Here is a 26,175-nt window from a genome sequence, read left to right as displayed (position 1 = left end):
CTCCCACCTCAGCCTCCCAAGTAGCTGGGACGACAGACTTGCACCACCATTCCTGGCTAAATTGTGTGTGTGTGTGTATGTGCGTGTGTGCACGTGTGCGTATGTTCGTGTGTGTATGTGTGTTTCATAAAGACAAGGTTTCACCCTGTTGCCCAGGCTCATCACCACCATTCCTGGCTAAAGTGTGTGTGTGTGTGGGTGTGGGTGTGTGTGTGTAGTTTTCAGAGATGAGCTTTCACCATGTTGCTCAGGCTCATCTGGAACTCCTGAACTCAAGCCATCTGCCCGCCTTGGCCTCCCAAAGAGCTGGGATTACAGGCGTGAACCATGGTGCCCTGCCTTCTGTGTATTTCTTACTCTGAGTCTTTGACATTTGATAATGTAATCATCCCTTAGACTCCTTTCTTATTTATAAAAGGTGGTACGTTTTCAGGACTGTGATTTAGGAATCTTTTTTTTCCTCTCAAAAATGCTTGCAAATAAAACATTTTTTTTTCTTGGCAGAGGTTACGCACAGAAAATAGACTTTTAAAACAGCGCATCGAGACATTAGAAAAAGTAAGTGACTACTTATGCAAGCTTCTGTTGGATGCCTAGTGTTTTTTCTGTATATTTATTAAAAATCCTCAAAAATTCTGGCACATGTCTCCTATGTTGTAGTATTGAATGCTTAGCTTGCTTACCTTACTATTTAGCCAGATAACTTGTTACTAATAAAAAATTGATCAGTTGTAGTGGTTCTTAAACTTTAATATTCAAGTTTTAACTGAGATTAAGAGTAACATATTGATACTATTTGTTTTCTTTACACATAATTTCTAAAAAGTATGTTCTTTTAGAATTTAGTTGGGAGTCCGTTCTAATATAGCATTTAAAAAATGAGTTTCAAATGTTGCCCTGGACTTTCTAGCATATTGAACGTGGCGGTAATTCCTTTAAGGCCTAGGATTGCTTTTAGTTGAAGTGACTGACTGCTTCCTTACATAAAAATTCACTCTCATGTTGATTTTCAACACAAAGGAATTGTGCATAAACTTTTAGTTCTTATAATTATTTTGGTATCTACTTGTTACATTTTCTGTTTTATACAGAATAACTGGGCAAATATGGAAATTTTGCATTATTTTTCATACTGTGCTTCTGATGAAAAATCTTTTGTAGTCATTTCAGATGCTATAAGAATGAATTGAGTAGTAAAAGTATGGTTTAAGAATTTCGTTTTATTAAAAGAAAGACATCTGAATTCACACTCTTTTGGTGCTTTTTTCTTATTTTATTTTTTTGAGACAGAGTCTCGCTCTGTTGCCCAGGCTGGAGTGCAGTGTCTCAATCGTGGCTCACTGCAAGCTCCGCCTCCCAGGTTCAGGCGATTCTCCTGCCTCAGCCTCCCAAGTAGCTGGGATTACAGGCGTGTGCCACCACGCCTAGCTAATTCTTGTATTTTTAGTAGAGACGGGGTTTCACCATGTTGGCCAGGAATGGTCTTGATCTCCTGACCTTGTGATCTGCCTGCCTCAGCCTCCCAAAGTGCTGGGATTACAAGCATGAGCCACCGTGCCTGACTGCTTTTTTCTTTCTTTAACTAGGGATGAGATTAAGTAGATTTAAACATACCCCTCATCATATTGCCAAGGATCTTAAAATCTTCCCTGAAAATCTACAGATAAATATTCAAGAAATAAATAAATGGAAATATGAATATTTTGTAGTATTTGTCGTTGGTTTGAAAAGTTTTGATGATTTCATATTAAATAGAGGTGCATAATAAGGACCGGATATTTATTACATGTCTGCCTTTGTTGGATAATAATTGCAGATACATCATATTAAGTCAAAAATAGTTTCCCTGTTTTTCTGTCATCATGTTAGGGTTGCTATGAGAATAATTCTACTTTTGGTGACTCCACAGGAAGATTGAGCTTGCTTTTAAGTTTTTTTAACTATATACTCTTTTTTCCCACTAAATATCTAGCTTACAATCAAATATGCGCGTCGTCTTGGTGTTTTTGTTTTTGTTTTTTTTTAAATCTTTGGAGTAAGACGTTTAAACCGGAAAAGCATTATAGTATTTCATTGAACCTTCGGAATGATAACAATGCTGTAAGAAAATGTTAAGTTTGAATTTTGCTTCTAGAAAATTAAGTTCCTTTTTTTATTGGCTTAGGTGGCCCAGGTGTGTCACTTAGCACTTAGAATTCTATAAATACTATGTATCAATTGAATTCCGTAATAAAAAGGTATACTTTCTCAGTTATTGCTAACGTTTAAGTTTAGCTCATTAATTTTATTTGTCATATTTTCCTTGCTTTGTTTCTTTGAAAGCTGCTGTTGTACAAATTGCTGTCACACTTTTTAAGTGGAATTGCTTACTCAAATTCCTTCTCCCTTTCATATAAGTGGGTTGACAATATGGATTAAGTCTAAAAGATGTAAATACATCAAAAAGAAGAAGAAATATTTGGCTGAGTGCAGTGGCTCACGCCTATGATCCCCACACTTTGGGAGGCTGAGGCAGGAGGATTGCGTAAGGCCAGGAGTTCAAGACTGGCCTGGATAACATGGCTAGACTGTATCTCTACAAAAAATTTTAAAACTAGCTGGGCATGGTGGCACACACCTGTAGTCCTAGCTGCTCAGGAGGCTGAAACAGAAGGATAAACTCCTTGAGCCGAGGAGTTGGTGGTTACAGTGAACTATGTGATCATACCATTGCATTCTACCTTGGGTGAGACCCTGTCTCTATTAAACAAACAAACAAACAAACAAACAGAAAACTGTGCTTGTTGCAGGTAATGAAAAACCACTTGGACTTTGTGTTTGATATCTTCAGGAAACACATGATTTTCAACCACCTATCCTTGTTTTTATATCTTTTTCTTAAGGTTTAAAAATAAAAACACATTCAGTAAAAAATGGTTTTAAAATTTAAATGTCCATTTTAATTAGCAATGAAAAGTAGATGGAATTTGCATATATTTGTTTCTTTTTTCCTAATTTTATCACTTTTATTTCTTTCTCTTATATTTCTATCTGAATTTTTCCTTTTGTAGGAAAGTGCTTCCTTGGCAGATAGATTGATACAGGTATAGTTTTTGTTTTGTTTTAGTTCTTTTAAACATCTTCTCTAACTTCTAAGGAAAGTCCTAAACCTCAAAATTCATATTTTAATGCATGCAATTTTACATGCGTTTTTCTAGAAATAATTTTTTGGGTGGTGTATGTGGGTATAAATTTAATTTTTTATAACAAAATGTTATCTTGGTTTATTTTTGCACGTTTTAAAGCTAACCTTATTTTTTTAAGTATTTATTTCAAAGTGGCAATAAGTGGATTCTGTGAAATTAACTACTATTCATTGAAAATTTCAGTCCTGCATGTACAACTCAGTAATATTGCATGAATTAAATTGTTATTGACTGAAAGAAGAATTGTTCTTGTCAGGTGAAATTTTCATTTAGTTTCCCAAAATTTGCTGGAGCAATAACAAGCTGCTAGCTAATGATTACCTAGGCTGTTCTATTCGCTGAGGTGACTTTTTTTTTAATATGTCAAAGTAAATAACTAAACCTCACAAAGGCAGTCTTTCTTGAATCTATCCTAAATTGCTTTACACACAAAAAAATTATGTCCTAAGGGACAAGTGACAAGAGCCCAGGAGGCTGAGGAAAACTACCTCATAAAACGGGAGTTGGCCACCATCAAACAGCAGAGTGATGAGGCCAGTGCTAAGCTGGAGCAAGCTGAAAATACCATCAGGAAGCTCCAGCACCAACAACAATGGGTAAGGAGTCTGGTAGTGCTTTTCTCACCTTTCTCATCCCCCTTCCTTTCAATCATTTTTTTTTTTCTCATAGCACAGATTCTGTGCTGTTGTTTTAAATAACTTTGTTTTCAACTTTAATTGAACTTTTAAATTATACAATTTTATGTTCTGTGATATTTAGGGGTCTTATTGTGGCCTAAGGACTCCTGTTCTAATTTTTTTTCTGTCTACATAGTTTTGTTAGAAATAGGTATATTTTCTTTCCTTACACTGTGTTTTAAGTAATGGTAAATAAGCAGTGTATGTCAGAATTGCTTTTAAGTTTTTAGAAATCTGTTTTCATAATAGCTGTCATTTTGCTAACAGTAATTTTTAAATCCCAACTTCAGCTAGTTTTTGTTCATTGTGCAGATGAAATATTACCCAACACGCAGAATATATGTGGTTATCTCATTTAAAGCTTCGGCAGTGTGGCAATTTGTGTCTTACGAAATACTGTTGCTTAGACTTCCTACATCAAGACATTGAATTATGGGTTAAGGTGTATGCCTTTATTTCAGAGGGAGAGAAGTTGCAAAGATGAAAAAGATTAACCCTTTAAAAATTATCTTAATTAACCTAGAGTGTGTTTCTAATTATCTTAATCAACCTAGAGTATGTACGAAACAACTACTAATTGTACATCTAGCCTCAGGTATCTTTTGCAGCTTAGACATTTTCCATTGGCAAATTCAGACTAGGGTGATCTTAATCAGGAATATGAGGGTAAAAGAAAAGCCAACTGTTTATCTTTGAAAACATATTATTTCTTGTTTCAGTTTTCCATCCTCAGGTAGGCACTACATTGTAATAAGTAAGCAGAAAAAGTTGTGTTAATCCTAGAACTCTATGCAGATCTGGAAGGCAAATAGAGTGACTGCAGAGTAGGACATTCTTTTTATTCAGTAAAATTAAGACACAGCATCATCATCTCAGTACAGGAAAATCAGAAAACCAAAAGCAAAAAGAAAAATTGGCAATTGAAGGAGCCATAAACGTCTTTTTTTTTTTCTGTTATTGAAGATTGCTAAGAAAAATGAATAGGAGAGTGATAAAATAATACTAAAAAGAAGGGAACTCATATTTTGCTCCACTTTTGTATGAAATGTCAATAATATCAAAGCATTCAAAAGAAAAAACAATTGTGGAATTATGTTAGGAATTTACCTGAAATAAGTTACTTCAATGTGATTTTTTAAAGAAAACTAAGTATTGTTTGCATTTAGCATAAGCTACAGTCATAATACATTAGAATCATGAATTAAACTTTTTACATTGTTTTTCAAATATTGAGACCAATTGATAGATGTATATCAAAGGGATAGAATGCTGGTTGATAGTAAAAAATTTAACTTGGTAAGCAAACATAGCCAGAATAAAATGAATGAGCATATTACTGATAGAAAGTGAACATCTGTTGCTCAGTGTTTTGATTATAGCCTTCCCTAATATAACTTTATGAATTCTTCAAAGTTTCAGAATAAGGGTTTTAAATCTGTATTACAGCAGGAGGTATTGAGTTACCAATATAAGCATCCACCACCACCACTCCCTACTGCCAAATAGTGGCAATTTATATGATATAAAGAGCTTTGGATTTTATTTATGGAACTAGATTCTAGTCCTGTTTTGCCAACTGTGTGATCTTGTATACTCAAAGACAGTTTTGTGTGTGTGTGTGTGTGTGTGTATGTGTGTGTGTGTGTTTTCCCCTAAATGATTAAATAGGGCTAGACCTTCTCAGGTCTCTCTCTTTCACTTTTAAAATTAACTTTATTAAAGTATAATTTACATGTAATAAAATTAATCAAATGTAAGTATGAAGCTTGATGTGTTGGAAATGTGTGTAGTTATGAAACACTACCGCAGTCAAAACAAATAATATGTCTATCATTCCCTTTATGGTTCACCACCCCCCAACCCCAGCAACTTGTCTGCTTTCTTTCACTATAGTTTTACCTCTTCTAGAATTTCAAATAAGTGGAGTTGTAAGGTATGTGACTTTTATGTCTGGCTTCTTTCACTTAGCATATCTATTCACTTTTTTGATGATTTTTGAAAGTTTTATTTTTAATTGACACATCAAATCAGAGTAATTAGCTAACACATTGATTGCCTCAAACATTTATTTCTTTGTGGTGAGAATATTCAAAATCCACTCTTCTAGCTATTTTCAAATATACATTATTGTTAACTATAGTCACTCTACTGTGCAATGTAACACCAGAATTTATTCTTCCTATCTAACTGTAACTTCGTACCTGTCGACCATTCTCTTCCCATCATCATATTCCCAATCCCCTCCCTAGTCCCTAGTAACCACTATTCTATTCTGTTTCTATGAGATCAGCTTTTTTAGATTCCACATATGAGTGAGATCATGTGGTATTTGTCTTTCTGTGTCTGGCTCATTTCACTTAACATAATATCTTCCAGGTTCATCCATGTTGTCACAAATGACAATTTCATTTTTTTAAATGGCTGAATAGTGTTATTTTTATACATTTAGGGGATCCAAGTGCATTTTGTTACATGGATATGTTTCCTAGTAGTGGAGTCTGGGGCTTTTAGTGTAACCATCAGCTGAATAGTATACATTGTGTCCATGAGTTAATTTCTCATTCCTCACCCCTTCTCACCCTCTTACCTTTCTGAGTCTCCAGTGTCTATTATTCTATGCTCTATGTCCATGTGTATATATTATTTATTTCTTATTTATAAGTGACAGTATGCAATATTTGACTTTCTGAGTTATTTTACTTAAGATAATGTCCTCTAGTTTTATCCATGTTGCTGCAAAAGACATAATTTCATTCTTTTTAATGGCTGAGTAATATTTCATGGTGTATATACACACCATTTTTTTTGTATTCAGTCATCCATCAGTGGATACTTAGGTTGATTCCATATCTTTGCTATTGTGAATAAATCTACGAGAAATGTATGAGTACAGGTATCTTTGATATAATGATTTTTCCTTTGGGTAGATACCCAGTAGTAGAATTGCTGGATTGAATGGCAGTTCTGTTTTTAGTTCTTTGAGAAATCTCCATACCATTTGTCATACAGGTTGTACTAATTTCCATTCCCACCAGTAGTGTATATGTGTCCTCTTTTTTCCACATCCTCACCAATATCTGTTATTTTCTGACTTTTTAATAGCCATTCTGACTGGTGTGAGATGGTATTGCATTGTGGTTTGAATTTTAATTTATCTGATGATTAGTGATGTTGAGCATTTTTTTTCATATGTTTGTTAGCCATTTGTATGTCTTCTTTTGAAAAACATCTGTTCATGGCCTTTGCTCACTTTTTAATGAAGTGGTTTTTTTTGTTTGTTTTTTTTTTTTTTTTTTTTTCCTGTTGAGTTGTTTGAGTTCCTTGTAGATTCTGGATATTTGTCCTTTGTCTTATGTATAGTTTGCAAATATTTTCTCCCATTCTGTAGGTTGTCTTTTCACTCTGTTGATTATTCCTTTTGCTGTGCAGAAGCTTTGTAGTTTAATTAAGTCCCATTTGTCTATTTTTGTTTTTGTTGCATTTGCTTTCGAGGTCTTAGTCATGAATTCTTTGCCTAGGCCAATCAGCAGATAGGTTCTTCCCAGGTTTTCTTCTACACTTTTAAAAATTTCGGGTCTTACGTTTAAGTCTTTAATCCATATTTTCTTCCTTCTCTTTAATCCATCTTGAGTTAATTTTGTAAATGATGAGAGATATGAATCCAATTTCATTCTTCTTGATATGGCTAATTTTCTCAGCAACATTTATTGAATAGGGTGTCCTTTTCTCAGTGTATGTTTCTATCAACTTTGTTGAAGATCTGGAGGCTGTAGGTATGTGCATTTATTTCTGGTTTTCTGTTCTGTTTCATTGATCTGTGTGTCTGTTTTTAAACCAGTACCATGCTGTTTTGGTTATGATAGCCTTGTAGTATAATTTGGAGTTAAGTAACGCAATACCTCCAGTATTGTTCTTTCTACCTAGGATTGCGTTGGCTGTTTTGGGTCTTTTTTGGTCTCATACGAATTTTAGGATTTTTTTTTTTCTAACTGTGAAAACAGACATTGGTATTTTTATAGGAAATACATTGACTCTGTGTAGACTGCTTTGGGCAGTATGGTCATTTTAATGACATTGATGCTTCCAATCCATGAGCATGGAATATTTTTTTCCATTTGTTTGTGTCATCCGCAATGTATTTCATCAGTATTTTGAAGTTTTCCTTGCAAAGATCTTTCACCTCCTTGGTTAACTGTATTCCCAGGTATTTAAATTTTTTTGTAGCTGTTGTCAATGGAATTTACTTCTAGATTTGTATCTCAGCTTGATTGTTATTGGTGTACAGAAATGTTACTGATTTTGTACATTGATTTTCTGAAACTTTAATGAATTCTTTTATCAAATCTAAGAGCCTTTTGGAGGGATCTCTAGGCTTTTCTAGGTATAAGATTGTAACATCAGCAAATAGATAATTTGAGTTCCTCTTTTCCAGTTTGAATATCTTTATTTCTTTCTCTTTCCTGGTTGCTCTGGCTAAGACTGTTAGTACTATTTTGAGTAAGAGTGGTGAAAGTAAGCATCCTTTGTCTTGTTCTAGATCTTAGAGGAGTGCTTTCAACTTTTCCCCAATCATTATGATGTTGACTGTGGGTTTGTTTCATATGGTTTTTATTATTTTCAGGTATATTCCTTCAATGCCTATGATATGGCTTGGCTCTTCCTTCCAGATTTCATGTTGAGATGTAATCCTCATTATTGGAGGTGGTTCCTGGTGGGATGTGTTTGGATCATGGGGGCAAAGACCTCATGGCGTGGTGCTGTCCTCATATGAGTGAGTCCTTGTGAAATCAGGTTGTTTAAGACTGTGTGGCAACCCGCACCCCTACTCTCTCTTGCTCCCACTCTCACTGTGTGATGTGCCTGCTCCTGCTTCGTCTTCCTCCATGAGTAAAAGCCTTCCCAGATGTAAATGCCAGTGCCATGCTTCCTGTACAGCTTGCAAAACCATGAGCCAGTTAAACTTCTTTTCTTTATAAATTATCCAGCCTCAGGTATTTCTTTATAACAATGCAAGGAGAACCTAGATTTTTTAGGTTTTTTTGTTTGTTTGTTTGCTTGTTTGAAACAGGATCTCACTCTGTCACCTAGGCTGAAGTACAGTGGCACAGTCGTGGCTCACTGTAGCCTCAACCTCCCAGGTTCAAGTGATCCTCCTGCTTTAGCCTCCTGAGTAACTGGGACTACAAGCACAGACCACCATGCCTCACTAATTTTTGAATTTTTTGTAGAGATGGGTTTTCACCATGTTACCCAGGCTGGCCTTGAACTCCTGGGCTCAAGCGATCCACCTGCCTTGGCCTCTCAAAGTGCTGGGATTACAGGCATGAGCTGATGTACCTGGCCTATGTTTGGTTTTTGTTTGGTTGCGGTTTTTTTGTTTTTAATCATGAAGAGATGCTGAATTTTATCAAGTGCTTTTTCTGCATCTGTTGAGATGATCATACGGTTTTTGTTTTTAGTTCTGTTTATGTGGCGAATCACAGTTATTGATTTATTTGTGTTGAACAATCTTTGTATTCCTGCAATATAACCCACTTGATTGTGGTATATTATCTTTATGATGTGCTGCTGGATTTGGTTTGCTAGGATCTTGTTGAGGATTTTTGCATCTGTGTTCATCAGAGATATTGGTCTGTAGTTTTTGTTCTTTTGTGGATCTTTCCCTGATATCAAGGTGATGCTGGTTTCATAGAATGAGTTACGGAGGAGTCCCTCTTCGATGTTTTTTGGAAGAGTTTCAGGAGAATTGGTACTAGTTCTTCATTGTATGTATGGTAGAATTTGACTGTGAATTCATCTGATCCTGGGCTTCTTGTTCTTGTTGGGAGATTTGTTTTCACTGATTTAATTGCACTACTCATTATTAGTCTTTTTAGGATTCCTAGTCTTTTTAGGATTTCCTAGTTCAGCCTTAGAAAGTTTTATGTTTCCAGGGATTTATCCCTTTCTTCTAGATTTTCTAGTGTGAGTGTAGAGATTTTCATAGTAGTCTGTGTTCTTTTGTATTTCTGTGTTATCAGTTGTAATGTCTCCTTTTTCATTTCCGATCACTTGTTTATTTGAGTCTTCTCTCTTTTCTTGGTTAGTTGAGCAGTATATTGATTTTGTTTATTTTTTTCAAAGAACCCACTTTTCATTTCTTTGATCCTTAGTATTTTTGTTGTTCTTGTTCTCAATTTCCTTTAGTTCTGCTGTGATCTTTGTTATTTGTATTCTTTTGCTTGCTTTGGGTTCTTGTTTTTCTAGTTCTTGAGGTACGATGCCAGGTTGTTAATTTGTGATCTTTCTGGTTATTTTTTATGTAGGCATATAATGCTGCAAACTTCCCACTTGGTGCTGCTTTTGCTGTATCCCAGAGGTTTTGTATGTTGTGTCTCCATGGTCATTTGTGTCAAAAAATTTTTAGATTTCTATTTTAATTTTGTTGCTGACCCAAAGATGATTTGGGAGCAGGTTAACTTTTATGTATTTTGTATAGTTTTGAGAGTTCTTCTTGGAATAAATTTCTAGTTACATTCCACTGTGGTCCAAGAAGATACTTGATATGATTTTGATTTTTAAAAATTTATTGAGACTTGTTTCATGGGCTAAAATATGGTCTGTCTTAGAGAACATTTCATGTGCTGTTAAGAAGAATGTATATTCTATGGTTGTTGAATAGAAGGTTCTATAAATGTCTATTAGAGTCCAATTTATGTCCAGTGTTTCTTTGTTGATTTCCTGTCTCAGTGATTTTTAATGCTGTCATTGGGATGTTGAAGTCCTTCTCAATTATTGTATTGCTGTCTCTTTTCTTAGATAGTTTTTCTTTGGTTTTCTTTTCTTTTTCTTTTTATTTATTTTTGTTTCCAAGGCACTGTCTCAGGATGTCCTGAGAACATGTGCCCCAGTAGTAGTTGTCTTATGAATCTGGGTACCTTCTATATCAGGTACATATATATTTAGGATTGTTGTATCTTCCTGTTGACTTTGTCCCATTACCATTTTAAAATGACCATGTCTTTTTTCACTGTTGTTGATTTAAAGTCTGTTTTATCTGATATAAATGTAGCTACTCCTGCTTGCTTTTGGTTTCTGTTGGTGTGGAATATCATTTTCCACCCTTTTTCCTTCAGTCTGTTAGGTGGGTTTCTTGTAAGCAGCATATTACTGGATCATCCTTTTAATAAGACCTGTAAGTTTTATGCTTTTGTCTGTTTTTATGATGTTGAGTATTGATCTTTTGTTTACATGTTTAGAACTCCCTTGCGCATTTCTTGTAAGACTGGTCTAATGGTGATGAATTACCTTAGCATTTGCTTGTCTGGGAAAGACTTTTCCTCCTTCATTTATGAAGCTTATTCTAGCAGGATGAAAAATTCATGGTTGACAGGTTTTTTTTTTTTTCTTTAATAAGTCTGAAATGGGATTGTGATTTTTTTTTTCTGGGTTGTAAAGTTTCTGCCAATATGTCCACTGTTAGTCTGATGGGATTTCCTTTATTGGTGATTAGACACCTTTCTCTTGCTGATTTGAAGATTTTTTTTTTCCTTCATGTTGTCATTAGTCTGATGACTATATGTGTTGGTGAAGTCCTTCTTGCACTGTATTTTCCTAGAGTTCTCTGAGCATCTTCTATTTGGATGTCTAAATCTCTAGCAAGATTAGGGAGTTTTCCTCAGTTACTTCCTCAGATAGGTTTTCCAAACTTTTTACCTTTTCTTCTCCCTCAGGAATACCTGTAACTTGTAGGTTTAGACATTTTATATAGCCCCTATACTTCTCAAAGGCTTTGTTCATTTTTGAAAATTATTTTTTCTTTATTTTTGTCTGACTGGACTAATTCAATAGACCTGTCTTTAAGCTCTGAGATTCTTTTTTCTCCTGGGTTTAGTCTGTTAAAGTTTTACCTGCATTTTATAATTTCTTCAATGAATTTTTTGTTTCCAGACTTGATTTTCAGATTTCTTGGTGTTGATTTTCAACTTTCTCTTGGATCTCATCGAACTTCTTGGAAATCAGTATTTTTAATTCTTTATATATGGTATTTCAAAGATTTCATTTTGGTTGTGATCCATTGCTAGAGATTTAATGTGATCTTTTGAGGGCGTCATAACACTGTTTTTATACTTCCAGAATTGTTTGGCTGTTTCCTTCTCATATGGAGAAACTGCCTTTTTCTTCTTATTTTTGAATTTACTTTCATTTGGACAGGAATTTTTTTCCTCTGAAGGATGTAACTGTAATGTATGTTCTGGGTGCTTCCTTGGCAGAAACTCTGCATGAGTTCTTTGAACATAGATAGCCTTTGTGTGGTGGTTTTCTCAAATGCTAGTTGTAGTAGCAGTGTATTGGGTGCGTGAGCAGTATCACAGCTTCCTGCAGGGCTGGGATGGCGGAAGTCTCAAGAATCTTATCTCATTTCCCAGCACTGTGCACTTGTGTCAGCAGGTTTTCTACTGGATTGTGCATTTCAACCTTCAGGAAAGGTGGCGGTGGTCGTGGGTAACAGCCTGCTGCAACAGAAGCAGATGGGCAGGTGCTTGATCTTTGTTTACTGGGGGAAGTTCTCTGTTGCTTCAGGCAATGGACTGGGCTATGGAATGTACAGTGGCCTGAGCTCTCTGCTCACCCCCTAGCAGGGGACAAGTCAGGGCAGAGATGGAAAGCTAAGCCTTCCCTTGGATTCCCCAATGGCAAGCACAAGCAGCAGCCCTGAAGGGGGCGGCAGGGAAGTTCCTGGTAAGTACACTGAGGTCTCTGCAGAGAGGCAGGTAGGTATCCTAGCTCCATAGCCTGGGCAGGCAGGAATGTAATCTCCCTCCCTGTCATGCCCCTGTCCCCATACTCAGAACACTCAAATTGGTCAGACACCACTGTCTTATCTCTACGCTGCAATGTACCTGAGAGCCTTAAAAGGTGACTGCCCATGGCTTGCTGCCAGAATGTCTTTGTTTTGGAGTCTTCTCCCTCAATTCAGAACACACAGCTTTTTGACTCTTCTTCTCTCCCTTGCAGGAACGCTGCTGCTCTGTATGGAGAGGGGGAGGGAGTCCCACCTTTTGGGCAAGCTTAGATATGGTGGACTGATTGCCAGTAAGACCACAGTCACCCCTGTCTGCCCCAGAAAGTCTGTCCTCTGATGCACCCATGCCAGTTTCCTGTGGGATCAGCCATGGCTATGCCTACAGCAGTGGGGGTGGGAAGGAGTCCCCATCTCCATGCCTGGGTCTGAGCACTCAAACCAGGTTGGCCCCCAGGATGAAATCATACTTGAAAAGTTTTGTAGAGCCAAGCACAGTGCCCACATTTTTGCTGGAAACAGCACACTTACTCACAGTCCATAGGTGGTGAGCTCTTGGGCACAGGAAAGTATGTGTTCTAGTTTTCTTTGTCCCAGTGACCGCTCCCTTGGTGTGCAATACTTGTTCTTCTCTTCAGGGCAGCACTTGCCGAGGAACCCTGCAACTCCCTTGGTCCAGCCATCCCTTTGCTGCTGCCACAATTTGAGCAGATGCCAAGGAATGTCTATGGGGTTTTAGTGATGTGGAGACACAAAGGCTGAGGTTCCCTGGGCAGGACACAGACCCCTGATGGCTGTGCTCCCAGTATAGCACCCTATCGCTGCCTTTCAAGTCTGGGGGCAGAGTGAGCAACCCAGTGCAAGTTGGTAATCTGGTGCAGTGCCCTCAAGAAGTCCCCAGATCACTGCCCACACCAGTGTTTGAGTTTCTGGAGGGGACGAGCTCTCTGACAGTTCAGATACCAGTGGTTTGTCACAGGGGAAAGAGGAGCCCAAACACTCCCACCTACCCTTTTGACTAGATACCAAGTCCCTTGGGGTTCCTGGCAGATCTCTGCCAGCCTCTTGCTTCCGTCCTTTTCTGTGCCCCAGCTGCTTCTCATGAGTTCTCTACTAGCCTCCAGCATTCTCTGCTTGTTAGTCTATTCATGTTTTGGTTATTCACTTGTAACTTTGGTTCTTCTTTCTAAAGAGAACTGGCATTGGACACCTCTAGTCATTCATCTTGAACCCTCTCCCCAAGAATAGTATTTGTGCATACACACCACATTTCCCTTATCCATTTGTCTGTTGATGGATATTTAGGTTGATTCCATATCTTAGCTCTTGTGAGTCGTGTTGCAATAAATGTGGGAGTACAGATAACTCTTCAACATACTGATTTTATTTCTTTTGGAGCCAGCAGTGGGATTGCTGTGTCTGATTTTTTTCATTGTGATAAAATATACTCAACTTAAAATTTACCATTTAAGTGTACAGTTCAGTGGCATTAAGTGCATTTATAATATTGTGCAGCTGTCTCCACTGTTCATTTCTACAACCTTCTCATTGTCTGAAACAGAAGCTCTGTATCTAGTAACAATAATCTTTTCCCATCTTCCCAGCCCCTGGTAACATCTATTCTACTTTCTGTCTCTGTGAATTTGCCTATTCTCGGTATCTCATATAAGTGGAATCACACAATATTTGTCCTTTTGTGTGTGGCTTATTGCACTAAGCATGATGTTTTCAAAGTCCACCATTGTAACATGTATCAGAATCTCATTCATTTTTACGGCTGATAAAATTCCATAGTGTGTATATACTACGTTTGGTTCATCCAATTGTTTGTTGATGGACATTTGGGTTATTTCTGCCTTTTAGCTATTGTGGATAATGTTGCTATGAATATTGTCCTATAAGTATCTGTTTAAGTTCCTGCTCTTAATTGTTTTAAGCATATACCTAGAAGTGGAGTTGCTGAATCATATGTAATTTTATGTTTAATTTTTTGAGGTTGCATCAGACTTTTCTATAGCAACTGTACCACTTTCCATTCCCACAAGCAGCGTACAAGGGTTCCAGTTTCTTAATGTCTTTGCCAACTGTTGTTATTTTCTGTTTTTTGTTTGTTTTTAAGTAATAGCTATCCTAGTAGGTGTAGGGTAGTATCTCATTGTGGTTCAAATCTTTAACTTTAAAATTCTTTCAATGCAAAGACTGTATCAAATAGACATTTAAATCGTTATTTTTTGACCCAGATTTTGTTTACAGTTCCTCTCTTTCTCCTCTTCTCCAAATATAAGTAGCGGCCAATTTAGTCATGGGAAAGATAACTTATTTCTTTATTCTGTAATTTATTGTAAATATATCAGGTTGAATTTGTGTAAGCACTTTGTATTTTCCTTAGTCCTATATGTGGTAATCTTATAATGGAATGAACTTATTCATATATTTATTTGAAAACTAATGTGCAAAGTATTATCTTAAGTGCAGAGGATACAATAATAGTAAACAAGAAAAATGAAAACTGCTATTACATGAAGTGTTCTAGTTGGGGAGACACATTAAACAAATGCAATTTCAGGTGGTAATAAGGTGATGATAAATAAAAATAAAGCAGAGGAGAGGTGGTTTGTGCAGGTGCTACTGTAGGTAAGCTAGTTTTGGAGAGCTTCCCTGAGGAGCTAACATTTGACCAGAGTCTCAGTGATGTGAAGATGGAAACTATTTGAAGATCTGGGAAGAAACATTCCAGATAGAACGTACACCTAGTAGAAAGGCCTTTATCAAGAAATAAGTTTGTGGTTTTCGCGGAACAGTAAAATGTGTATTTATAAACCCTAGGGAAACCACCTAAAATTAAAAACATATATATATATATGTAATTAGGTGGCAAATAACAGAGATAAAATTGAGTAATTTAAGAAATTATTTGATCAGACAGGAAAAAGAAAAAAGGAACAACAAGTAAGTGGATCCAATAGAAAACTCGGAAGATTATAGATTTTATTCCAACTATCTCAGTAATTATATTAAATGTAAGTATTTTAAATATACCAATTATAAGATTGGATAAAAAGTCAAAGCATATCTACAAGAAACTTGCTTTAAATACAAAGATCTTGGTAGGTTAAAAGTAGAAGAATGCACTGGTAATGAATAACCAGAGAAGTAAATTAAGAAAAAAAAGTCCATTCACAGTAGCTTCCAAAAGAATAAGATGCATAAGAATAAATTTAACCAAGAAGGTAAAGACTTGTACTCTGAAAACTGAAATAATGTTTACTCATCTGTCAAAATAAAGAAGACATAAATAAATGAAAATATATCTCATATTTGTATATTGGAAGTCTTAAGATGTCACTACTACCCAAAATCACCTACAGATTCAATCCTATCAAACCTATCAAAATTCCCATGGACTTTTGCAGAAATGCAAAAGCTGATCTTAAAATTCACATGGAATTGCAAGTGGCCTTGAATAGCCAAACAATCTTGTAAAAAAAGAACAAAGTTGGAGGACTCATACTTTCTGATTTGAAAATTTAATACAAAGGTAGGGTAGTCAAAGTAGTAGGGTAGTCAAAGTAGTACTGGCATAAGGATAGACACATGGATTAATGGAATAGACTTGAGAGTCCAGAAATAAACCCATATATCTATGACCAGTTGGTTTCCCACAAGGATGCTAAGAACGTTCAATGAGGAACGAATAGTCTCTTCAACAAATGATGCTGGGAATACTGGATATTCTCCTGCTAAAGAATGAAATTAGACTCCTAAGACATAACTGTATACAAAATTTAACTAAAAATATTCTGTAGATTTTACAGTTTTGTTCTGTTTTAGGCAGGGTCTTTCTCTGTCACCAGGCTGGAGTGTAACGGCACAATCAGCTCACGGCAGCCTTAACCTCCAGGGCTCAAATGATCCTCTCACCTCAGCCTCCCCAGTAGCTGGGACTACAGGCACATGCCACCATGTCCAGCTAATTTTCATATTTTTTAATAGAGATGGGGTTTTGCCATGTTGCCCAGGCTGGCCTCAAGCTGAACTCAAGCGATCTGCCTGCCTCAGCCTCTCAAAGTGCTGAGATTACAAGCATGAGTCACTGTGCCCAGCCAACTTTATGATTTAAAAATAACATTTTTATGTTTTTAAAGCCATAAAGCCCTGAGAAGAATACGTAGAGATAAATCTTTATGACCTTGGATTTGTCAGTGTTTTTAGGTATTGGTTCTTAGGCACCAAAGACATGAGTAACAAAAGAGAAGATAAATTGGACTTCATCTAAATGAAAGCTTTTTGTGCATCAAAAGAGATTATTAAGAAAGTGAAAAGGCAACCTGTAGAATGATAGAAAATATTTGCAAGTTTTGTAGCTGATAAGGATCTGCCACCCAAAATATTTCATGAACTCTTACAACTCAACAACAAAAAGACAACCCAGTTATAAAATAGGCAAAAGACTTGCGTGGACTTTTCTCCAAAGAAGATATGCAGATGGCCAAAAAACAAATGAAAAGCTGTTGAACATCATTTTTCATGAGGGAAATGCAGAGCAAAACCATGATGAGGTGCCTCTTCACATCCTTTATAATGGATGGCTATAATTTTTTAAAAAACATGTTGGCAATGAGGTGGAAAAGTTGAAACCCTCATACATTTTTTCGTAGGAATATAAAATGAAATATAAAGCTGCTGTGGAAAACTGTTTGGCAGTTCCTCAAAAAAGTTAAGCATAGATTCATTTCATAGGTATATGCCCCAAATAAGAGAATGCTTGTACTCAAACAAGTATGTGTATACATGTTTGTAGCAGCAGCATTCACAGAAAAGTGGACCAACGCAAAAGTCCCTCAATGAGTGAACGGATAAACAAATTGTCGTATACACACAATGGAATATTATTCAGCCATAAAAAGGAATGAAGTACTAATATATGGTATAAAGTAGATGAACTTCCAGAACCTTAAGCTAAGTGAAAAAAGCCAGACCCAAAATATCACATATTATATGATTCCATTTATAGGAAATATCTGGAATAGATAAATCTAAAGAGAACAGAACATAGATTAGTGGTTTCCAGAAGGTGGTGGTGGAGGGGAGGGGAAGGATAAGAAACTGCTTAATGGGTAAGGGGTTTTACTTTAGAATGATTGGAACTAGATATGGATGGTCATACAACATTCTTAATGTACCATAAGACACTGAATTGTTCACTTCATTTTTAAAATTATTTTATTTTATTTTATTTTTAATAGGTCTTTACCAAGACCAGTTTTATTTAAAATACACTTGGAATAGATGACTATTAATCTAAGCATTTTCCTATCACTTTTAAAATTTTATACTATGTACTTTGTATTACATCGTACAGTACTTAGTTTCAGGAAAAGACATGTAAAATTTGCCATTTTAACCACCTTAAAGTGTACCATTCAGTGACATTTATTATAGTATATTTACAACGTTGTGCAACCATCACCACTAATTTATCAAAATTAAAAAAAATTTTTCAGCCAGATTTAGCAGTGAGGGGCTATATACCAACTTTAATGACACTAATGTTAATAAGTTCTGATAACCCACTACCATCGGACCAGCCGTAATTCATCCTATTTTCATCATCCTAAAAGGAATCCCCATGCGCATTAAGTGGTCACTCCCTCTTCACCCATCTCCCTAGTTCCTGATAACTACTAATTGGCTTTGTCACTATGGATTTGCCTATTTTGGGTATTTCGTATAAATGGAATCATGTGGCTGGCTTCTTCCACTTAGCATGTTTTTAGGGTTCACTCACATTTATTCAGTATGTATCAGTGCCTCATTCCTTTTCATGACTGAATATTCCATTATATGGATGTATTTTACTTATCCATTCATCAGCTGATAGACATTTGGTTGTTTCTACCTTTTGGCTTTTGTAAGTAGTGCTTCTATGAATACTTGTATACAGGTTTTTGTTTGAATACCTATTTCTAGTTCTTTTGGATGATATAGACTAGATGATGAATCAACTAAAAACGTGGTAGCAGCTCTACCTCTTTAGCTTTTGTGGGCCTCATTTCACTTTATAGAAGGTAGCATATGTATAACTTAGTGATTCTCAAACAGTATGCACAAAAATCACCTGGGAAGCCTTTTTAAAGACACGGATTGCTGAGTCTCGTGTCCAAAGGGTCCAACTCAGTAGGTCTGGAACCTAGGGATTTTTGTTTTTTAAACGAACACTGATTCTTATGTAGGCAGTCTTCCCACACTTGAGGAACTTTGGTAACTGACTGCTCTTTCTCAATGGAAATCAAACAGGCAAAGGGCACTAAAAAAAAGTAAAATGTCGCTTTCCTAATTATCAACTTTCAAAAAACCCTGAAACTTGGACGATAGATATTATGGTACAATATATTTGCTAGGGGAAAAACTGTCTATAGTAGCACCACCTTCTTCCTTTGAATGGGAAAAGTTTGACCAAGAAGCAACATAAAGTATTAGCAGCAAAATACTCTTGAACCAGCTATCATCCCTAAGACTCCCACTATAAACATGTTAGCAACAGTGATAAACGCTGCCTTACAGCAACTTTTGGCTGTAAAAATCTAGTCAATTCAGTCTACTTTTTGATATTTGGTTTTTAATAGTCTTGTTCAAGTAAGAAACTAGCTGCTAGTTGGACTGAACCTGTTCTGAAAAGACATGGAAGATTCATTATAAGCACACAATTGCTTAATGTGAGACTTACTGAAAAATAAAAATCACATTACCTCCCAGCTTAAGGCTTCATTTCTTAAAAAGCTGACGTGATTTATTTTTAGAACCAACCACCTGGAAGGTGATTCTGATTTGAAGTATTCTAACTGATGTTAGACCTTAAAAACACAAGACTGTCTTGAGTATTAACTATCTTTAATTCATCGTATTTTATAGAAGCTCAAAACACCCAAATATTTGTCCTTTATGTGAATAAACAAAAGCCCTGTGAATTACAGTATGCAGAACACTATATAAAAGAATTCCCATAAAAATTACATTGGGATATTTTCATCAGTGGAGCAACTGCTGTAGCTTTCTCTGAATTGGACAGCATCTGTCTGAATGCACATTCTTCTTTGTGATAATCCAAACTTGTGTAAGTACAGATCACAGAAGAAATTGAAGTTTTCATCTTCAATGAAATGACTTTGGAAATAACGTACATTTCCATGACACCAATACTACAGTTTTCGGAGTCACAGTAAGATACACAGAATTACATCTGTAATTAATAAGAATGCCAACATGTCAAGCAGTAATTTGTTACATGGCAAACAAAATCAAGAAAGCAACCATCAAACAAAAGTGACCCATAGCTTCAGACAAGGCAAATCCCAGGATAGCATATGAGAACAGCTGCTGCTTCAGTGAAGGGTTTCTGGCACAACCAATGATGAGGCTGCCAAAGACTGTTCCAATACCAGCACCAGAACCAGCCACTCCTACTGTTGCAGCACCTGCACCAGTAAATTCGGCAGCAGTATCAATGTCTCTGCTGATTACACTGGTCTGAAACTCCTTTTGGATTAGCTGAGACACACCATTCTGGGCCCCATTAAATACCGTAGAGCCCTCTCCAGTCCTAGCCTCTGGTCGAGATAACACTGATGCAGAAATTGGTCTGTATGCAACTGTGGATCCAGCTCGGATCAGAGCGGGAGTGCAGGCGAGCTTGGCGCAGGCGAGCTTGGCGCAGGCGAACATCTTACACTCTTCGGGACCACGCGACTGGAGATATTGGGTGACAGGCGACGTGGGCTCCTCTCCTGCTTCCTCTCTTCCCGTGAGGTGGCGGCGGCACCGGCGGTGGCAGAGGTCGAAGTAATGGGACTCTATTTTTTTATTTTTGTTTTTTTTTGAGACAGAGTCTCACTCTGTCACCCAGGATGGAGTGCAGTGGTGCGATCTCTGCTCACTGCAAGCTCCACCTCTTGGGTTCATGCCATTCTCCTGCCTCAGCCTCCCAAGTAGCTGGGACTACAGGCGACCACCACCACACCCGGCTAATTTTTTTTTTTTTTTTGTTTTTTTAGTAGAGACGGGGTTTCACCATGTTAGCCAGGATGGTCTAGATCTCCTGACCTCATAATCCGCCCGCCTCAGCCTCCCAAAGTGCTGGGATTACAGGCGTGAGCCACCGCGCCCGGCCACTTTAAAATGGTTATTTGAGGCCAAGCATGGTGGCTCATGCCTGTAATCCCAGCACTCTGGAAGGCTGAGATGGGCGGATCACTTGAGGCCAGGAGTTTGAGACCAGCTTGGCCAACATGGTGAAACCCCATCTCTACTAAAAATACAAAACTTAGCTGGGCATGGTGGTGCACACCTGTAATCCCAGCTACTTGGGAGGCTGAGGCATGAGAATCTCTTGAACCTGGGAGGTGAAGTTTGCAGTGAGCTGAGATTGTGCCACTGCACTCCAGCCTGGGCGACAGGGAGAAATTCTATACCCCCTGTCCCCCACAAAAAAGGTTATTTGACCCCCTGCCTCTCCTCCATGCACCCTTCCTGCCCCATTCACCTTCCCTCTTGCTAGGTGACCAGGAAGGAAGAAGCAATTTAGTCAGGATGGCTAAAGGTGACCCCAAGAAACCGGAGGAAAAGGTGTTTGTTTATGTCTTCTTTTTGCAGACATGCAGAGAAGAACATAAGAAAAACCCAGAGGTCTCTGTCAGTTTTGCAGAATTTTCCAACAAGTGCTCTGAGAGGTGGAAGATAATGTCTGGCAAAGAGAACCCTACATGTGATGAAATGACAAAGGCATATAAAGTATGCTATGCTTGGAAGATGAAGGATTGTGAACCAGTTAAGTGAGGCAAGGACCTTCATGTCTCCAAAAGGCCACCGTCTGGATTCTTCCTGTACTGTTCAGAATTTCACCCCAAGATCAAATCCATAAACCCTGGCATCTTTATTAGAGAGATGTAGCAAAAAAACTGGGTGAGATGTGGGATAACTTAAGTGTCAGTGAAAAGCAGCCTTGCATCACTAAGGCAGTGAAGCTGAGGGAGAAATACAAGAAGGGTGTTGCTGACTTTTAAGTCTAACAGCAAGTCTGGTGCAATGGGTCCTGCTAAAGTTCCCTGTAAGTTCCCTGGAAAAAGGTGGAAGAAGAAGTCAAAGAAGATGTGAAGAAGAAGAGGAGGAGGAAGAGGAAGAGGAAGAAGAAGGTGATGATGAATAAAAAACTGTTTATCTGTCTCCTTGCGAATACCTTAGAAAGTAGGGGAGGGCCATAATTGACACATCTGTTGTTTGAGAAATGTCTGTTGCCCTCATTAGGTTTAATTACAGAATTCGATCACAATCATATTATAGTCTGTCAGAGTGCTCTAAAAATTGACAGTGGTTTACCTGAAGTGGTCATATGTGTCTAGAACACTCTGAAATTGTATCAAAGTTGTACATATTTCCAAACATTCCAAAAATGAAAAGATAATCTCGTATTTTCCTCACTCTATGCACTTTGCCGTTGGTGTGACAAAGCATTTAAAGATATTTCTGGCATTTTAAAAAACATTTGTAAGGTGGTATTAACTATATGGTTATTGGCTAGAAATCCTGTTATCAACTCTATATATATATAGTTTATGAAAAGAACGAAACAACCAAGACAAACTCTTGGTGCTTGTTTCTTGGCACTGAGCCTGTGGGGGACAACGCCTTTTGGAGGGGTCATAGTGCACTGTGAGGCTAGTCCTGTTTCCCCTGCAATGTTCATCCATTTAGCTTCAGCTTGTCTTGTTTCTACATACGGTAATGTAACACTCTGCTACCATTCTTAGCTGTGGACAAAGAGGGGTCAGCTGGCCTGGAAGTGTTTGGATTTTTTTAGTTAAGTGCATTGTCTAAACTTTCTGAACAAGCTGTAGAACTATTGTCAGCAAAGTAAAGAGCCAGTGCATCAATGAAAGTTCAAGAAAGAACCTTCTGTACTTAAATGTGATTTTCAGTGTTCTGGGTTTTTTTTGTATGTTTAGAATGTTGAAATGTTTTTGAAGTGAAATAGTATTAAAATGATTTTAGAATTTTGCTTCAATAAATTGTTTTCAAAAAGACTAAATAAATGATAATATAAAGCTCAAAGAAACATAACACATTTGAGTGATTGCGGTAGAAGATGAGTTTATGGGGGAACATGTAAAGTCTCAGTGCTAGAACCCATTGGTGAGGGTCAGGGTAGAACCAGCAACAAGTGATCTGCTTTGCAGGAGGAGCCTGGGAGGATTAGGAGATTCACTCAGGGCTGGGGTTGGGCAAGTCTTGATCAGAGTTGTGGTTGCCTTGAGACTTATAAAGGAGAATGCAATGTGAAGTGAAGCAGAGCAGGTTGGGTGGCAGCAAGAGAAGTGAGTTGCAACAGATTATCAGATCAATGGCCTATAGCCCAAAGGCAAGGGGATTAAGACGTAAGAGACATTAATTTGGAATATCAGTGTTTACTGATATTCCAGTAATGGGAGAACAGCTTGGACAAGGATGAATATGAGGGCTATTACCCACAGCTAAGATTTGATATCATTTGGGGATGTGATGTTTGGATAGGATAGCTCAATTTAATGTGTCAGAGTAGAGCAGACATAAGGTCTTCATGTCCCTCTACTTAGAAATAAGGTTGGTCCCAAAATATCAGTGAATCTGAGCCTGTAGGTAGGGGCAAAGTAGTCTCAGTTACAAAAATTAGAAATTACAGAGGCCAAAGTAGGTTGCTCTGTAGCTATTGGAAACATGTAGAGCTTGATAGCTAATGATAGTGACTTTCCCCCACAGTCAGTTTCTAGGAGTGAAGGATCAAGATGGTCTGCCTGTAATTATTGGACATAATATTTTAATTACAACTGGAAAAAAATTAAAAGGATGAAAAAGATAAAATATGGAAATCTAAGCAAAAGAAAGCCTAGAGTGTCTGCATGAAGATCATAGACAAGGTAGACTTCAGAACAAGGAATAGCACCAAGAGTAAAGAGGACTATCTATAATGATAGTTCACCAAGAAGACATTACAATCTTAAATAAGATTGTTATGGAGTGTGTTTAGGAGTGTGTGTCACCTAAGGTGTGTATGCTAGCAGGAACATTAACCTGAACTGATAGAACTGAAAGGTAGAGTGAACAAGTTCAAATCTTTGACGTCCCTGTCTCAGTAATTGATGAAGCAAGTAGGTAGCAGAAGACCTGAACAGTACTGTCATCCAGCCTGCTCTGATAGGTATTTATGGAACACTGTACCTCATAACAGCAGAATACATATTCTTTTCAAGCATACATGGAAGATTTATGAAGATAGAACATATTCTGGGCCTTAAAAGAAACTTTATCAAATTTGAAATAATAGAAATCATACAAAGGATCTTCTCTGACTCTAATAGCATTCAACTAGGAATTAATAATAGGTATCTGGAAAATCCCCTAATATTTGGAAATTAAACAATATGTTTTTACCCATGGGTCAAAGAGGAAGTCTAAAAGGAAATTAGAACATACTTTAATTAAGTAAAAATGAAGACACAATATCTAAAAATTTGTGGGACCCATCTAATGCAGTGCTTAGTGGAAAATGTATTAAGTGCTTATAATATTAAGTGGAAAATGTATTAAGTGCTTATTAGGCAAGTCAGTAAGTCTCAAACCAATAATCTAAGCTTCCGCCTTAAGAAACTAGACATATAAAGCAGATTCAAGCTAACCAAGCAGAATGGACAAATAATAAAAAGAGCAGAAATCAGTTAAATTGAAAACAAAAGTAGAGAAAATTTGTGAAACCAAAAGCTGGTTTCTTGAAATGATCAATAAAGTTGACAAATCTCTGTCCAGACTGATGAAAGAAACAACCAATGTCAGGAATGACATTAACTTTTTACAGGTGTGGCCTAGTTGTCTTATTTCATATTCTAGATTTGTCTAATTCCTTCCTCATGGTGTCATTGTATTTCTTACAAACTACACTCAGACGTTTAGATTACAGATGATGTTGTAAACTTCTTTTTGCTTTAAATCAGGAAGGCACATGATATAAATTGTGCCCACTATTAGTGATGCTGAGTTTGGTTTCCATGCTAGGTTTGGTTATCTCAGACTCTTTCCCTCGTAAAAGCTATGATTTCATGTTTGCCACTATTAAGTGATATGTTTGAAATATTTTTTACTATGTAACTATCTTGTTCTCCATCCACCTTTTACCGAATGCTTTTACCCTCCATGGATCATCCTTATGGAATCAGTTATTACATTAGGTTTCCAAAATGGTGATTTTCATATTCTCTCATTTTTCTACATTTATTAGCTATAAACAAGAACCTTTCTCTTTTTTTGCTTTTAATATCTCTGGCTCCCTCTGACTCACTATGAACTCTTTTATGTTACTCCAGATTTATTGACTTTTGTTCAATATTTCATATAATTCTTAATAGTTTCAATGCTATTGGTACAGTGATATGCTGTATAGTTATCTTACAATAGTATATTAAACTTCGGAGCAGCAGTTTTTAAAAGGTAAAGTTTATTTTTAACTAATTTTGGGTATTGGCTTTGTTTAACAAGTGTTTCTGCAGTTCCAGTTATAGAATGATTGTCTTTAGTAGGTCACTGCTTCCATTTTACGCTGGCACTTGATAGTTGGAACCTACTATTGTTAGTTTTCAAAAATCATTGAAGGCCAGGCACAGTGACTCATGCCTGTAACCATAGCACTTTGGGAGACAAGACGGGAGGATTGCTTGAGACCAGAAGTTCAAGACCAGTGACATAGCAGGACCCTGTCTCTACAAGAAATAAAAAAAATTAGCCAAGCATGGTGGGACATGCCTATAAGTCCTAGCTACTGGGGCTGGGGAAGCTGAGGTGGGAGGCTCGCTTGAGTGATCATTGATGTGCCACTGCACTCCAGATTGGGTGACAGAGCAAGACCCTATCTCTTAAAAAAAAAAAAAATTGAGTTAATTTATTACTGAATTTGTATTTAGTGCACTAAATAAAGTAAGTAAATAAGTTAAGCATAAGATCAAACTGAGCATATAGATTAAACTGTCTAAGTATTTTACATGCTCCAATGAGTTTTTGCAAGAAGCCCCTAGACGTAGAAATCCTCTAGTGATATTTCATACAGTTGCACATCTGACTCTTCCTAATGTGGGGTGTAACAAATGTGTTTATGTTGGACAACTTTTCCTAATGAGACCAACTCTCTGAGTCTAGCTTAATCCCTTTAAAAGCTTTGTGACTCACCTATGACTGCGTGTCATTCAGGTATTTTTATTATGCAGTTTTATCCAGCTGTTCTTGGTCTTACCATTCAGGTATTTTTATTTTGCTGTTTAGTTCAGCATAAATAAGGAGGAATTTGAGTTAAAAGCTGCTGAATGCTGAAATGACTGCCGTTTGAAGTTATTGGGACCTTCATACTAGGAAGTACTTAGTGGAAGACTAGACAGGATTTCTTCTCATCTTCCCTCCCTTTTCTGTAATTCTAGAGAGAACATCAAAGAATTATGTAGGCTTTTTTTTTTTTTTTTTT

General features: G+C 37.0%; 1 protein-coding gene and 1 pseudogene across 2 annotated transcripts in view; one reads left to right on the top strand and one right to left on the bottom strand.

Annotated features, from left to right (window-relative positions):
- LOC105532132 (ecotropic viral integration site 5 protein homolog) overlaps positions 1–26,175 on the top strand; it is a gene marked incomplete at its 3' end in the record, with an annotated part of 264,948 nt that overhangs the window by 156,786 nt on the left and 81,987 nt on the right. The window contains exons 11-13 of the mRNA XM_011970220.1: positions 505–558; positions 3,051–3,083; positions 3,635–3,781. Of these exons, the coding sequence (XP_011825610.1) occupies positions 505–558; positions 3,051–3,083; positions 3,635–3,781 (234 nt within the window). The remainder of the gene's footprint in view (positions 1–504; positions 559–3,050; positions 3,084–3,634; positions 3,782–26,175) is intronic.
- Positions 19,785–20,492, bottom strand: LOC105532125 (annotated as a pseudogene). Its single transcript, XR_001004921.1, has one exon. The product of XR_001004921.1 is annotated as an ATP synthase F(0) complex subunit C3, mitochondrial pseudogene (transcript).

Source organism: Mandrillus leucophaeus, unplaced genomic scaffold, assembly GCF_000951045.1.
Source record: "Mandrillus leucophaeus isolate KB7577 unplaced genomic scaffold, Mleu.le_1.0 Scaffold933, whole genome shotgun sequence".
NCBI classification, from domain to species: Eukaryota; Metazoa; Chordata; class Mammalia; order Primates; family Cercopithecidae; genus Mandrillus; species Mandrillus leucophaeus.
This window is presented reverse-complemented; position numbering and strand designations above follow the sequence as displayed.